Source organism: Agelaius phoeniceus, chromosome 2 (assembly GCF_051311805.1).
Source record: "Agelaius phoeniceus isolate bAgePho1 chromosome 2, bAgePho1.hap1, whole genome shotgun sequence".
NCBI lineage: Eukaryota > Metazoa > Chordata > Aves > Passeriformes > Icteridae > Agelaius > Agelaius phoeniceus.
Genome location: NC_135266.1, coordinates 26312701 through 26328960, shown reverse-complemented (window position 1 = coordinate 26328960; position 16260 = coordinate 26312701). Strand labels below are relative to the sequence as shown.

The 16260-nt window shown below is 37.4% G+C and overlaps 1 protein-coding gene across 5 annotated transcripts in view; it reads right to left on the bottom strand.

Moving 5' to 3' along the window:
• Positions 1 to 1011: 1011 nt before the first annotated feature.
• ATP11A (ATPase phospholipid transporting 11A) overlaps positions 1012 to 16260 on the bottom strand; it is a 118795-nt gene continuing 103546 nt past the window's right edge. For 3 of the 5 annotated variants that reach the window (XM_077173330.1, XM_077173331.1, XM_077173332.1), the window contains 4 exons: positions 14629 to 14694; positions 14240 to 14343; positions 12255 to 12420; positions 1012 to 5246 (listed from right to left, as the gene is read on the bottom strand). In XM_077173330.1, coding sequence (XP_077029445.1) covers positions 4989 to 5246; positions 12255 to 12420; positions 14240 to 14343; positions 14629 to 14694 — 594 coding nt within the window. In that variant the 3' untranslated portion in view covers positions 1012 to 4988. Of the gene's footprint in view, positions 5247 to 10329; positions 10419 to 12254; positions 12421 to 14239; positions 14344 to 14628; positions 14695 to 16260 lie in introns of all 5 variants that reach the window. The other 2 variants (XM_077173333.1, XM_077173334.1) reach the window with 1 other exon arrangement.

Here is a 16260-nt window from a genome sequence, read left to right as displayed (position 1 = left end):
GAGGCTGTCTGGGATACCTTCACCCTGATGGAGCCAATGTACTTTGGAGCCTATAATGGTTTTGAAACTGAAGGAAGTTCTGTAAAATTGTATCACCACATGAAATATGGTCTTTCCATGCACTCAGCCTCTTCTGTAAGAATATATGAACACTGCTACCAAATCAGACGTCAGAACACATTGTTTTTTACTTCAGCTTCTTTAAATTCACAACATTGCAAAAGAAAAGAGAAATAGCTCTGTGTACCTTAACAGCAGAACTGCAAGGAAATGTAGCAGACTTTCTCATGTATAGCTTATGAGTTTACTTTGGAAAGAACTTTAGCACTTAATCTGTGCAGGAGAAACAAAGCTCTCCTGGACTAGTACCAATTTCTATTAGTTTTGGAACAATCCCCCATCCCCCAGCTCATGTTCCAGCCTTCTTTGAATTTCTTTTTGTTAATTTGCTGTTTTAGCTGGCTACACACACTCTGAAAATCATAGAATTACAGAACTGCTAAGGCTGGAAGGGACCTCTGGAGATCACCCAGTCCAACCCTTCTACCAAGGCAGTGTCACCTACAGAAGGTGACACAGGAATGTGTCCAGGTGGGTTTTGAATGTCTCCAAAAAGAGAAACTCCACAAGCCCCTTGGCAGCCTGTTTAGTGCTCTGCCACTCTCAATGTAAAGAAGTTTTTCCCCATTCCCCATGTTGAAGAGAAACTTCTACTGTTTCAGTTTAAGGCCACTGCACCTCATCCTGTCGCTGGGCACTGCTGAAAAGAGCCTGGCACCATCCTCTTGACATCCATCTTTGAGATATTTATATTGATGAGATCCCCTCTCAGTCTTCTCTTCTCTAGACTTCTCTTCTCTAGGCTAAACTTCTTCTTCTCTAGACTAACAGGCCCAGCTCCTGCAGTCTCTCATAAGAGAGATGCTCCAAGTCCCCTTTGTCATTTTTGTGGTGCTCCGCTGGACCCGCTCCAGTATGAGAAATGAGCGTGAGAACAAACATATTCAATAACCAAATCAAACACTCATTCTGTTTTCTTTATATACTTACATTTTATTACAGACTAATATGAAACCATCTCATATTCATACTAGAATTACTGTAATTACTTGTGAGCAAACTTAAACCAGTCTTGAATGTTTATATTTATTGCAAGCAGATTTGTATCTCCTGCTTATATATTCTACATAAGGATCCAAAATGTGGCTGAATAGAAACAAGTTATATTTGGTTGTCTACAGAAATAAAAGTTTAAAACAGCACTGAAAAGAAACTTTACAGTAATGTATTCACACATTGACTCTTCAAATCAAATAAATGAAGTAGTATAGTATAATCTGAACATTAGATTTGAAGGCTGATTTATTTTCAAATAAATGCACCTAAAATTGTTAATTAAAATGTGTCAGTACTTGGTGCTGATGACTACAGACATCTTTAATGTTTAAAGCACAGATAACTACCCCAGCCCCATACAGCAGCTTCCACAGATTCTACTTTACATTAGATCGTGAAAGAACCTCTAAAATGCAAAGTGTACATAGCACAGAATTTATGTCCAAGACAATGCAGATTGAAATCCTGTGAATTTTCATAAGGTAAAAAATTAAAGCTATATAAACTGATTTTTTTGATTATTCTGCAAAGTAGAATCATGTACGTTTTCACTTTTGTAGTACTTTCACAAATTTCCATTAAAGCTTTTTTAACAGAGACAGTAGCATGAGCACAAGGATCCCACTGGCTTCCAAAAGAAAAGTAGTGCAGTTCCTCAATTACGCTATTTTTTTCCTCTTATTTTTGCAAGCCAGTTGGTTCAAGACACACAGGCTAATGAAAGCAAGAAAGTAAACTGTAGCTTTTACATTAAGTGGCTGAACAAACAATTATTGTACATGGTAAAACAAAAAAGATCTTTTGCCACAAGCCACTGCAGGAATATATGAGCTTCTGTGGCCAAAAAGCTTGAAATACTTTCTAAGTCTTCACATACATTTGGTTAGTGCTTACCAGTTTCAAGACATTTATAGAAGCAGTTATGGAGACATTATGCTGTTAAAGCTGCAACAATTTAAATGAGGCAAGTTAGAAGGTTACATACATTTTTAGACTTTTCCTCTTTCTTTTTTTTCTTCATACATAAAAATCTGTCTCCTTTCAGTGTCCCACCCATAATAAAACACTCTAATGCATTTTGATCTAATTTCTACTTTTTCATCTTTTATATCTTTTGCAGTAAAACTCCCAAGTTAACATCTGCTGCAGTGGACTAGGTATACATGGCAATAGTAACAGGGACTGAAGCAAAAACACATCAAGTGAAGCCAAGTTGATGTTTTATGTTCATTTCATTAAACAGTCTATTTTAACAAACAAACAGCACCAACTTTTAAAGGTAAAAGTATTGCTAAATCAAAGCAGAAACTTCCACTTAAATTCAAGCATTCTTTCTCCTCCAAAAAATGACATGTTTAACTAAAATTTCTCAAATGTATCCAGGTGTTTCAGCCTGAACAATGTTGTCAACAATATCTAAGTGCAGGGCTACATGAAGTTAGCAATGAACTGCTTTGTTAGTAGGCAGAACAGGAATGCAGCATTTTCAAAAATATCAAGCAAAATTTTCCTTATTTAAGGCTAAAAGATAGAACTCACAAAGTAAAAAAGCAGGAGGCTTTATAGAGTAAAAAAGCTAGCAGTTATAATATAGCACTGCAAGTACAGCGCTCTAATCGCTGCTATCAGAAATCCCAACAAAACATCAATAACTTGGGTGAGACTCATAGAGCAACTGACCTGTATTCTAATTTGACATTCATTAGAATTTCAACATTCAGCCACAACTCCATTCTAAGCTAAATTTAAGTGGCCAAAACTTATAGTTATAAAAAAAGCCTTCAAAACATATACTTAAAAAAAATAGAAATGGTGTGTTAACAAATGTATGCGTAAAACAGATTTATAAATAGCTACAGTATGAAAAATATTTCAGTGCAAAGGCAATTTTAAGATTTCTAAAAAATACATTACAAATAATTTGTTAACTACACACAAGAAATTTGTCACTGCTACTGGTATAAAATGTATACCCATATTAACTTCTTAAAAATATATACACCAGTGTTTTATGTAGGGGATGGTTTTAACTGACCAACATTCAAGTCTGCAATGGCAAGTATATGTACACACACACACACACATGTGTATGTATTTCAAAATGCTACTGCTATAAGGATGTTCTTTGAAACTTAAAAGTGCTATATGTCAAATGATAAAAAACCTTTATCTGTGGTGCTCACTGTTAGACTTTGTAAAATTCTGTTATCTTTGGTATACTGAAGATTTCATAACTCACTTTACAATCTCTGCTTGACCCAGGGCATTTTAATAATAAATCATTGTTTAATATGAAAACTACTCAGAATACTGCGAAGGACATTTCCTAGTAAGTTGATTTTTCATTTATTAAAAAAGTAAAGTAGTAAGTAAACTTACTTTGCCTCTGTTTTTTTCTTGTTAAAACACAAAAAGGGAAATTATTTTTCTCTGCCACCCTTGTCCACATGAAAGACAACTAACAATGTCTTGGCCAGGTCTTCCAATAAATGCTGCAGGTCTGATTCCAAGTATTTTGTTTTCACACTGAAATACATTTTTAGTAATGTCCTCACAGAGGTATTGAATGAGGATGGCCATTAACCAGCTGTAACCACCAAGCTGAAATTGACTGAAATCGGATTACTGCTTCAGATATTTTTGCACCCCAAAATAAAACACTGGACTAACGAAACAACACAAGGATGCAGCTAAGAGTTGAATTACTGCAAGGTAACATAAATGTAGCAGAGAAAAGAGAAGTGCAAGTTGGCTGTCATTCTTAAGGGAATTCAAACAGAATCCTTGCAGTCATACTAGTTTCTCTATCCCACCTGTGGTTCAACTGTTAGTCAACAGTTGTGTGCCACCTCGTGGTTTGCCTGAAGAGCTTACAGCTGTGTGCTTTGTACTACATCTACCAAGCCCATTAGCCAGAATCTAACCATACACGCAGACAAAAAAAATCAAAATTAAGAGTAAGAATCAAGATAGCAAAAGATACTCATCCAGAAAAACAGCTTTTCTTGTTTTAAGAAAAAAACCCAACAAACTGTCAAAAAAAGCTTAATATGTAATACTTTCTGCTATATGTATTTTACAATCGTAGGGACAGGAAGTGAGAACACCAGGTAATGTGCATCTTTGACAAATTCAAAGATGTTTTGGGCAAAATGCTTACATTCAGTTTGTAAGTAAATGCCAACACTGGCAATATTTACCTGTTTAACAGCCAACTTGACTTCATATTGTGTGTGCATACTCTACACAAGGATTGTTTTGCCTATCTTTCTACAGGGGAAAACTAACAGAAACCATACATAGCCCTGATTTGGCCACTTACAAGGAAGTGAACATTAGAGAGTGTTTCTTGAAAGCAGATTTGCACAGAGGAAACACCAGTTTGTTCTAAAGAAAGAGCAAAGAAAGAAAAAAGGACAGGGGAAAATCAGAAACAGCACTTGTTAAATATGCTTTAGGAGAATTTCATTTGAGATAACTGAGACAATTGCTCCTGGCTTAAAATTAAAACTGTTGATTTCAAAATGTAGGTCACTGACTAAAACTGCACTTCAAGTAACAAAGAAAATCACTAAAGATGACAGAAGTAGTAAATACACAGAAGTCTTGACACAGGATGAAGAGAATTTTTAGTGCTACCAGTCTCACAGTACCAGACTGTGCAGATTGTTCATTGCTCCAGTAGTTCAAAACATAAAAATAGGCCTATTGGCCTGGAAGGGTTCATACTTCTAGCTCTTGATCCTGTTTTCTCAACACTACCTCAGACAGCAAAAGCCACATATAGTTTAATATGTCTCTGTGACACGTCTGTTTCCTGAAAAAATAAATAAACAAAACCACAGTTTTTAAAGGCTTGACTTGGTGTTCTGTCATATGGACGTTTCCAAACCTGACCCACCATAGTGGTAGCCTGCACTGGAACGCCAATGCTTATTTGAATAGCCAAAGACAGATGGAAGTACTGAATAATCAATGCCTTTCCACTGCGTAAACATCACTTTTTTAGAATGAGAATTAGACCTTCTTGCTGGGGAATTGCTGCAGTCACTGCTCCTGTATCTTGGGCTTTTCAGACAGGCAAGAGGTGTGAATTCTGAGATGTGCTCCCGACAGTGCCTTGATGCCTTCTGTTAAAGGGAAATAAAGAAACAAATACACAGTAAATAGACAATCTAGGAACCAAAAGTATGTAATTGTTTTCTTTTATAGGACCACTGTCCCCTTGGTATACTAACACCTTTCCCTAGATCACCACTCTGGATATTTGATTCATGTCAAAGTATAATCCCTTGTGTTGCTTTGCAATCAACCAGTTTCAACATGATTAGTTTTATACTAAGACTACAGAACCAGGCATGATTTTACACTTAACTTCTAAACCTGATAATGGGCTCTTCAGAGAAGAGATGAAGACACAGAGGCCTGCGTTCAAATGAAAATGTTTTAAATCAAGGTTATGTTTCATTTTGGAATTTCTCCTGGTACATCTTTTTATCCCTGAACTTCTTATGTGTAATTTTAAGACAGGACAGATTCAAGCACTTTGCCTGGTAGTTCCAAAGGGAGGAAATTCTTTACAGTCAGTTTGTGCTAACAGATGAAGGTTCCAGAGTTTAACGCACTTGCTTTCTACTTCTAAGCAGTGCTGAATTTTAGACTTGCTTAGGTTACGTGTAGCATCTATACAGGCAATTTATACTGTACATCTCAGCACTACCTTGGTCTAATTGCCCATTAAAATTTATCTTTCTCACATAATCACTCCACGCTCTGGCAGAATCGGCACTTCCACTCAGGAAATGCTCGGGACTACAGAACACCACAGCTGCATGACAAGAGCCTGGACGTGGGCACAAACTGAAATAAAACTAGCAAAGGCCTTTCCCCAATGAGTTTATTAAATTCTTTTCACTAAATGCATATATAATTTCCAGGTATAGAGGTATGGAGGTTTTGTGATGGTATCTAACATATAAATGCATTATAAACATGGTTCAAAGCAATATTATTAATCAATCTCTCCATGAATGCTATATAAATCAGTTAATCCTCTATCATTCCCTTCTTCCCTGTTAATCAGAACACAGTGATTTTGTCCTTTTGAACACCAAAAGAACAAAATCACAAAGTAAATATTAATGATATAGCTTATAGAACTTTGGCTGCAATGTAACATGACACTTTAATGACAATCACAAGCTTGAAACACTATTCTTGCATAACCTGGAGTAATCTGAAAGCTCTCTTAAAAACACACTCTTGGAAAGCTGACAAACCTATCCTAAAGTGCTCACCACAGTGAGGCCTGGGTTCTTTTAAACACATATAGACCAAATAGCAACATTATTACATAAAAATCAGGTAACACATCAGCAGATTTGCTTTGGAAATGTAAGAGGGAGTAGTCATACAGTTTGGTAACTAATTTTACTTTTCTTTGAGCTAGAAAGTGAAGCATTTTAGTTACCACAGATAGTTCTAAAAATAAAATGCTTTTTTCTACCCGTGGCTCCGAGACAAGAGCCTTTACCAAGCCTGAAGTTAGTCAAGAAGTTGGTGTTTTCTACTATTGTGCAACAGTCATTTAAAGCAAATCAGCTACTTTAGCTACCTTCAGTTGCTTTGAAATCCTACAGCACACAGAGCACATGACGTTTGTCCTTTTCACATACTGCTAACTTTGCACCTTCACTTAGCTCCTCGTGCTGCTTCTGGGGTCAGGAGAGCATGAAGGGACTGGAACAGTCATGGCAGCCAGGTGAGAATCATTACAGTAAAGAGTGTGCCTTCTTACTTGTTTGTGTCATCAGTGGCATAGCAAGGAGATGACGTAAAGCAGAGAACTTCATTCTGCTGGCCTTATGTTTGGGGAATTTAGTTCATTGCTTATGCTGCTGTCTCAGACATTCAGCTTAACTATCACACTTCTCTCTTCATCTGAGGCAGCAGCACAGCAATGCCCTGGTCTGTACAGAACACAGCACTGTGACACTGCCACATGCACAGCCCTGCTCTTCTGACCCAAGGTCCTATTCACAAGTGACTCGCCATGGTTATCTCCACATGTTACCATCTGCATTTGGTCTATATACGTACTCAAGAACATGAAAGATGATGGAGAAACTGCTCCTGGGTAAGAATTGCCTCTGACTTTATGTACTCTACACTGTGGTGTAATGTGAGTACACACTGCAATAATGAATGCAGCTCTTACAGAAGAAATGTCACACAACACCTATACATAATACAATGTATTTATATAGGACATGAATATGGGTATATTGATTTATTGGTTTGCTTTACATGATTAACTTTCTGAGACAAAAAGATCTTACCTGTGGCATGGAACATCTCTTGCAAGAACTAGGCTCTCCAAGTAAAACATAATGATTTTTTATCAATACTGATAAAGTACATCAAAAACTCTGGAGGAAACAGTTGATTTGTAAATAGCACCAAAAGCAATTAATCCAAATTGGCAACACGTACAGTACTTTTACCTAGCTTTGATCTAATTATGGCTCGGAAGGTGAAAGATTTCCTTCAAGAAGTGGCCCATCGCAGCTCGGCAGTGCATTTTGGCCTGTTTTATGTCTCATACTCTTCTGCAAGGATGAGGAAAAACAGTGAGACTCTTGATGAATACCAGAAATGTGAATGAATTGTACCATTTGGTAACTGTTATAGCAAAATCCTGTAAAATCCTGATGGATTTTCTGACAGTCTTAAAAAGGAAAGGTTATCCAGTGTAAAACAAGGTTTCTATTTCTGGATCTTGAGACTAATCATTTGAGAGTGTTTTTAATTCCATTTCAAACTCTGTTAAAAATTTCTCTCAAAAGCACTAAACTGACTAAGTACTGTGTGCTCTGTGTCCTGCCCCTCTAACAATAACCTGCACTGAATGGGAGAGGTGCCTGTGGTACAAATTTATCCTACACTAAGGAGTGGACATCCTGCTTCCCTACTCCCCAGAACAACTGGCTCACCAAGGGAGAGCCCCACATGGAGGTGATGGGGTGCTGCTCATCAAGGCTGACTTACAGCTTCATCATTACACTGTGGGCAGAGTGGGCCAGGGAGCTGCCAAGGAAACTTCTTCCACAGCATTCAAATATTGCAACAGCAAGATCCATTGCTTTGTTCCCTCAGAGGAGGAGCCTGACACGTGACAAGGCAGCAGTTTGCTGGTGAACACTTGTCTGAGCACCCAGGGCAGTTGTTCTACAGCAGCTAAGGCCATTGAGGAACAGAAGAATGATGAATCCCCAGAGAAGCTTCCCCAGGCAAAAGGACCACTTTGGGTTTCCCCAGGTGCAGCAAAGGGTCAAGATCAACATGGCTGATGGCCCATGCTTGTGACTGAGTGAAAGCACAGTAAAAAATCATCAGTCAAAAACAAAGAGAAAAAGAAAAATATTTCTTTAAAAGGAATGAAAGTACAGGAGTCATTTACAGCTCAGAAACTAAACACCTGGTATTTCAGCTACCAAATACTTGGAATTGCTGAAATACTGTCAATCAAAATGAAAATTATAAAAATGGAAATAGGATCATTTAAATTGAATATATATTTTCCCTAACAGAGTGCCTAAAATTCTGCTACTAATGAAAGAAGAATAAAGAAAAAATAACCAATGTAGATTGGCTATATAAAAAATACCCTATTGCTTTTTAAAAGTAAAAGCTGAAAGAAACCTTGCAGCTGCACAGTCACCAGTTAAAGCACAAAATTCAGTTTGTGTCATTGAGCCAGAGTTGCAGAGACCACATGTATAAGAAATAAGCAGATTTTGACCAAAATTACCAAAAGACAACAGATTCCTCCAAAGCTTTTGCAGAAATAATGTTGTAGCCCAAGAAAGACAACAGTTCCTATGTATATAATATTTATATCAATATCCATATACATGCATATATATATATACACATATACTTGTAGGCACATATATGTATCTGTATGCACATATATGTCTGTATGTATGTATATATATATATATTATATCACAGAAAAGCTCTCTGAAAAAACCCCAGAGCTATATGTGGAATGTTTAAAAACATCCAAATGTTAATGATGGTAAACAATCGCTCACCATACACTGGAGTGACTCTCAAATGACTGAAAAATCTGGAAGTATAAGAACTGCTTCAAAGGCTTTATGCATTCTTATTGCCTGAGTAGAACCAATTTAGTAACCTGGGAAATGGTCACTAGTCCTATGTTTATCTTTTCAGTTGTTCCCAAAGCCCTTTTGTTATAAAGAAAGCAGTACGTTTTAGGAATGCAGTACATTTTAAAATGTTTTTTTATAAGCTCAGTTCAAACCAATCCTAAGACACTTAAGAGACAATTTTAGTCAGAATTGTCGATAGTGAAAAAACCTCTATTTTCCCTCTGATTTATATTATTACAGTAAATTTTATTGACCATGTATTTTTGAGGGGGAACAAAGGAGAAAATACATTTTTTTTATCTTAACCACTTAAGAAAGAAAGATCTAAAATCTGCAATGGAAACTGACAGTCTCTGAATATTAAGTAAAAAACAGTTTTCTTGCAGACTGTAGGGGAAACAAGATTTACTAGCATTTCTTCTACTTTTATATTAAATAATGTCATGAACTTTCAGGCCTTGAGTTGTTTTCTTTCTAGAAAGAGCACAGAATTTCATAAAAGGGAACATAAGGAAAGCTCAGTTTCAAAGTGCATGCTTGAAAAAGAAAAAAGCTGCATTTTCTAGCAGCAGAGAAGATACATTAATATATTCCAATGACTGCTTAAGTGTCACATTTCTAGTACCACATTTTCTGTATGATGCTAGCAACATCAGCCTAATCAGAATTATCACTTGTTTGGCCACTATCCTACTTATTCAGGTACAATGGAAACACAACAGGCATTCATCTACAGACAGACCAATGATTAAAATGGGGATATAAGAATCATAGATTCCTGAGGCAGAAACATTCTGTAAAACGCAGCAAGAACAGTGACAAAAATTGATAGTGACAGTGATGAACTGTGACAACAATTCATACAATCTTTGAGATACTCAGAAAGAAAAAACTGTACTAAATTGTATTCCTCAAAATATAGTTGACATGAATCACAAATGGAGATAATGAGTATGGTAAATAACTTCTGATGATTAACTTTATAAAGTCCTTTGAATGAAATGGCCAAGCATGCAGAAAGGCAGAAAAAAGTCACCTTTTGTTCCATTAGAAACTTAGACTGCTTGAAGTCTGAGAAAGCATAAAGATGGTAGACTGCTCAACAGAAAGGCACTGATGTTTAGTCTGATTTCCCCAGAAGATTGTAGGAAGCAACCGAGCACATCATTTATGTTTAAAGCAAGGTAGCAGTTATTTAGACAAAGTGGATTGCAAGACAGGAAGAAACAAAGAGAGGGAAGAAGAAACACAAGCGATATAACTGGTTAAAAGTCACAGATCTTTGACTAAATATTAAAAAATTAATATTGTCAGTGTCAAGCCCAAAATCTGCTTTACTACTGATTCATTTTCCAGTACTAATATACAATGTCTGTAAGAAATGCTACAAAACCTTTGGTAGGGGTTTTTATTTACTAGCTTGTTTCTTCACCTTAACCCTTGCTCATTCTCTCTCTTTAGACTTTAAAAGTAACTATTCAGAATCTGTCACAGACATCTTTTGTGAAAATCTTTTTCTTTAAGATTTTTTCCCTTCTGAGAAGCTGAAGCCTCAGAAACAAAATGTAAACAATGGTTATCTGCAGCTGTAGAATGCAACAGGTCCATCTGTGATTGGCCCATCTTGGATGTTTATAATTAATGGCCAATCAAGGCCGAGCTATCTCGGACAGAGTCTGGGAGAGCTGCCTTTTGTTTCATATCTTTGCTATTCTATTCTTAGCTAGCCTCCTGAAGAAACCTTTCCTTCTATTTTTCGTCTTAGTATAGTTATAATGTAATATATATATATATCATAAAATAATAAATCTAAACACAGAGTCAACATTCTCATCTCTTGCCTCATCCAAGAACCCCTGTGAACACTGTCACAAGAATCTATACTGAGGTCAACTCCTTCCACAAGTAGTACATATGACATCTAAGATCTCTGAATGAAAAAACATTTTAAGTACTGATCTGCCTGGGAATGCTTTCCTGCTATTCTCTATTCTTTCCTGAAGTAAGGCACTATTACACCTGTACATTCTAGGAATACAAAACAGTGGCAGAGGGTTTTACATTTGCCACCAGGATATTTTATTTTCCTTGGTAGTGAAGCTCCTTTATTCCTTTCCTCTTAAAGCAAAAACTTTCTCAATTAAAGATCGAAATGGTACCTAATCCCTTTTGCTACTAGTAACTCATTCTTTTAACCTACTGGTGGCAGGTCAGGGGCTGAAAAGGGCAAGGGCAGTAACATTAAGTTTACAGCTCAGCACCCTTCTACTGTCCTTCACATTCTAACATATATAATATATAAAAGTTTACTGGGGTTAAATACAGGAAACATTTTCTATTCATGTCCCCAAGCATGGCACCATGGTTCCCACAGAACCCGGCTTCCACTCCACCCTTAGAAGAGATTGCCTGTATTTACACAGTCATTTCTCCTTTTGGGCTGATCAGATGAAAGGAGAAAATAGATTTTAAAATACTCTTCCCATGGGTACAGCAAGGCATGTTTAAGTACAAATAATGGATCAGAACAGGCAAAATGTAAGTCGAAATATAAAAGAGGAAAAAACTATAAATAGGATATGAGTCAGTTTTAATACATGTGTTTTTGTAGCAGGCATCAGCATGTTATCAGATGTAAGTGCCTCTTATCTACCCTTTTGGAGATCCCAATCCCCTTGCCCTTCTTATCTCCTCAAATCAGAAATCTTGTTGAGCCATGTAGCTATCTCCCACCATCCTCATCAGCTGCTTTCCTTGTGGTTGCTGGTATGGAGGCACAAGTGTTGATCCAGGATTTAGGTTAATGCCACCATGTAAATAACTGGCAGCATTTTTCACCATATTGCTCAGACACCACAGATGGGGAACCTCTGCTTTAATCTTATCTCTGACCTTGGCCTAGGTGATTAGACACTTGTAATACAAAAAATACCTAACTTCACAATGAAAAAGATTATTTACCTGGATTCTTTCTGTTGCTGTAGGCCACAACTCCCTGCATAAGACCTTCTTCAGAACATCTGGAAGAAGGCTGACAGTTATGAGCAGAATTATACCCAGCCACACAGGACCACTGGACAGCATTTGCATGAACACGTAATACATCCTCTGATAATTGAGAAAAGGCCTGGGAGGAAAAAAGATAAAATAATGATTACATTTCAATACACAAAAGAAAGGCTGACAGTATTAAATACAAGAATTATGCCAGTGGTGAAATACTTCAGGTTCAGTTTCCCAGTTTGTGGGAGTTCATCCATGCCATCTCAAAGGGAGCTGGTGCTAACCATGCACCATCTGGAGGTAACTACCTTCCTTTTGTCTTCCAGACTGCAGGAAATATCATGCTGTCCCCTCCCTGCCATAGTGTCTCTCCCTTGCAAAGATAAATTAAGTTCATTCTTAACATGTTTATTATTTTCCATGTACCCTTATCTTGCCCCAGGTATTTTCCACCTTTCTTCTCAGTGTCCCACCCACCATTCCCCTGATCTTTGCTAAGGCACACTCCTTTGTGTGTATCCTCAGACTAATCTTGTTAACCACACTTATTTTTGTACTTCTCAGGCTCTCATAAGTACCTCTAATACTTTCATGTTATGCTCCCCTCCTATTCACCACGTACTTATCTAACCACACTATTAATACCTTCTCTTCCCAACCTCCCTGTATCCCATGCAGCTGGATGATCATTAAAATGCCAGCACTGTATGGTACTGGGAACCAGAGGCCACAATCACGGAGCCAAGATCAAGGGACAGTTTGCAGCAACACTGCAGTGTAAAACCAGTTGGGCAGTTTCCTGATGGTTTTCAAAATGTGATAGTATTTGCATACTAAAAAGCTAGCTAAGCTGAAATTCATTTTTATATACACACAGTCACATCTTTAACACATAGCAATGCTGGTTGGAAAACCATTGGGAAAATGTCACTTCTGCAAACTGACGCTGAAGAAACTGAGATCTGATATTACTAGAAAAAGGAGGCAGCTAAATATCCAAGGAGTTAAGAAGTAGTTACTTATTTGCAAAAGCCATGCTAAATAAAAATCCTTTCTCTAAATTAAATGGCATCTTAATCACCAAGCAATAATTTGCCCCCTCCTTCTCTAGTCCATCAAAATACTGTGAATACAAAGTAGAATTGTAGTTAACTACTAGCAGTAATTAAAAAGATGGCCTTGTAACTGAGAGCGCTGCAAGTGTGAAGCATCTGATGGCAATCAGGCACAATAAGGAACTGAACTTGTTCCAACTTATTTCCTTTCCAAAAATTTCAGTTTCAAGTACACAGAACTTTTAATAGCAAAAGCCCCCAACACTTTAAATTGGGTATGCCCAAGTTATACTAATCCCTACAAAGCTTCTTACCAACATGAATAAGTAGGTGATCAGACACCTACAGTAACTCCACTTTGCTAAGTAAGGAGGCAAAACAATGAGCTCAAACACAGGACTCTTGGACATGCACATGACTTGGATATTGAGTTCTGCTCCCTGTCTCTAGTTTGACTGCTACAGCTAGCTTCCAAGCCCAGCAGGTAGGTGGGTAGTCATCTACTGCACAGACATGACCTATTTTGTGACATTTTGACTCAGAAAGGCAATGTCAGCTCCTTGAACCAATGCTTGGTTGGTTCAAGAAGCTTCTTGAAGCTTCTTGAAGCTTCAAGCAGCCCTTGGACTGCTTCTGACTGACACTACCGAGATAAAACCCAGTGGTAGTCTGGGGTCTGATATTCTCCATGCATTCTTCTTTAAGAAGATTTTAGCAGACATGCATTGATTGAAGAGCTGAGCAATCTAGTTAGCAATTATGATGTGTTTAAAATAGAGTTCTGCATTATATAAAGGCTAAATTTAATTCTGTGACAAGAAGGTGAAAAATAACAACTTTATGTTTCTGAAACAACTTTTGCAATGCAATTAATATTAGGGGTCATACCAAATAATTCCTCCCCAGAGTAGAGAAAAGACAATGTAGAATACCAGTGATCCCCAGATCACGAAGTGATTTATCCACGTCCAATAGTGTGTATCTATTGCAAGCTGAAAAAAAGATAATATATCATGTTATTACTATCTAGACACAACGGGAATTCCCAGCAGAAGATAAAACAGAATTATACCCTTTGAAAATAGGGGAGAATTCTACACAGAAGTAGTTAAAAACATCTTTCAAGTTTGAGCACAGTTAAGAAGGCACAGATAGCAAACTCTCTATTCAAAGTAATAAAACAATGCATGATGATATAAAGAAACTAATATAAATAAGCAACAATTAAAAAACAAGTTTTAAGAAAGTTTCAGTGGATAAAATACAGCATACCTTACCTTAAATGTAACCGTGAATACAAGCACAGTAAACACCACTGTTCCAAAGGTCCAAGTTCCAAATATCTATAAAAAATGGTCCAAAGCAGTTATAGGCAATATTGTTCACTATGTTGTCAATTGTTCAGAGTAAACATCTTAAAGCTTAGTATTGCTTTGTAGCATGACCTGACACTTGAGCAAAATGACTTCCTACATGATCTATCCAGTGCAATGTGCTCTGGTTTCTTGCTCTGTGTGTACACACCTCAGATTTCAGACAGACAGAAAAAGACCACAACCAACATTCTGCTCTGAACTTGAAGTTCACTCATATGTTTCCTAATAAAAATCAAGGGTAGCACAATTAACAAATCATTGAGATTGAAAAACAAACTGCAGTCATTTCATCAATCTTCTTGGATGCCATCTTTTTCCTGATTTCCCTTCTCTGTTGGATGTCCTTTGCATCCAACAATTTCTTGGAGATTCAACAGCGTGTTATACAGATAAGCATAAGAATGTTATAACCATACAAGTACAAAAATGTCCACATATGTTTTAAGATGTTACCCTTTTAACTTGTGTTTGATTTTCTCCCCACTTGCATAATGACATAAAAACATCTCTGCTTTTCAGGTGGGCAGAAATGACCATTAATGCTGACACAGGAAAGAACTAGTGGTGAATATTGTCACAGAGGATTGCCTGGACTTCAGCAGCTACCAGATGACCAGGTTCAGGATCCAGAGAAATACTGGGAAAGTAAGCAACAGTTAGGATGCTGTATTTTAGAAGAGACTGTGTTTGATTCAGGGTATTGCACCCATGAAAGAGAAGTGTCCAAATTGCTTTGAAAGATAACTCTTGAGATCTCATGAACTCCCTTCTGCAGTTACAACTTCAGCAATGAGACAACTTCCACGCAAGCATGGAATTTCAGCAGAAGATCCAGCTGGCAAAGCAGGATGTTACTACATGGATAAAAAGGCAAAATGGGAGCATTCGAGAGATGACAATGTGGGCAGGCAGCAAACAGCATAAAAGCAGAAGAACAAATCACATCTAAAACTCAGCTCTAACTAGGATTACTGAGGGGTGTTTAGTGGGACAGAAAAGATATTTACAGATATCCTTGCTTCAAAGGAAGAATGCAAGTCTGCTGATGGAGTGGTAGGACAACCTAGTGGAAAGTTTCAAAGAAAATGCTGAATTACTCAATACTCTGGATAATAGTCTTCACTAACAAACCTCCTCCTTGCATTTAGCAGCAAAGCTTGGGAAGAAAGGAGCAGGCAACAGTGTGGGACCGACAGGTTGAGTCGTTTTTAAGAAGGAAAAGCATGGATGCAATGTATTTTGAATTTGACACTTGGACAGTAACGAAGCAGGGGTTGGCTAAATGGACTACTACTACAGTTTAAAACTGGTTGAACCACTGGACTCAAAAGTCCTTGATGGATGGTTGGCTTCTGGTAATCAGTCAACCACACTAGGAACAGCAACTGGGCTGGAAAATCATGGAATATCCCTGTCAGTAGCTGGATGGTGACAGAATATCATGAGCAAACTACCAGGTGGCATAAAAATAGAGAACAGCTGAAATAATGAATAACAGAGTTTCAATCCAGAGGGACCTGTGCTGATTTGAGA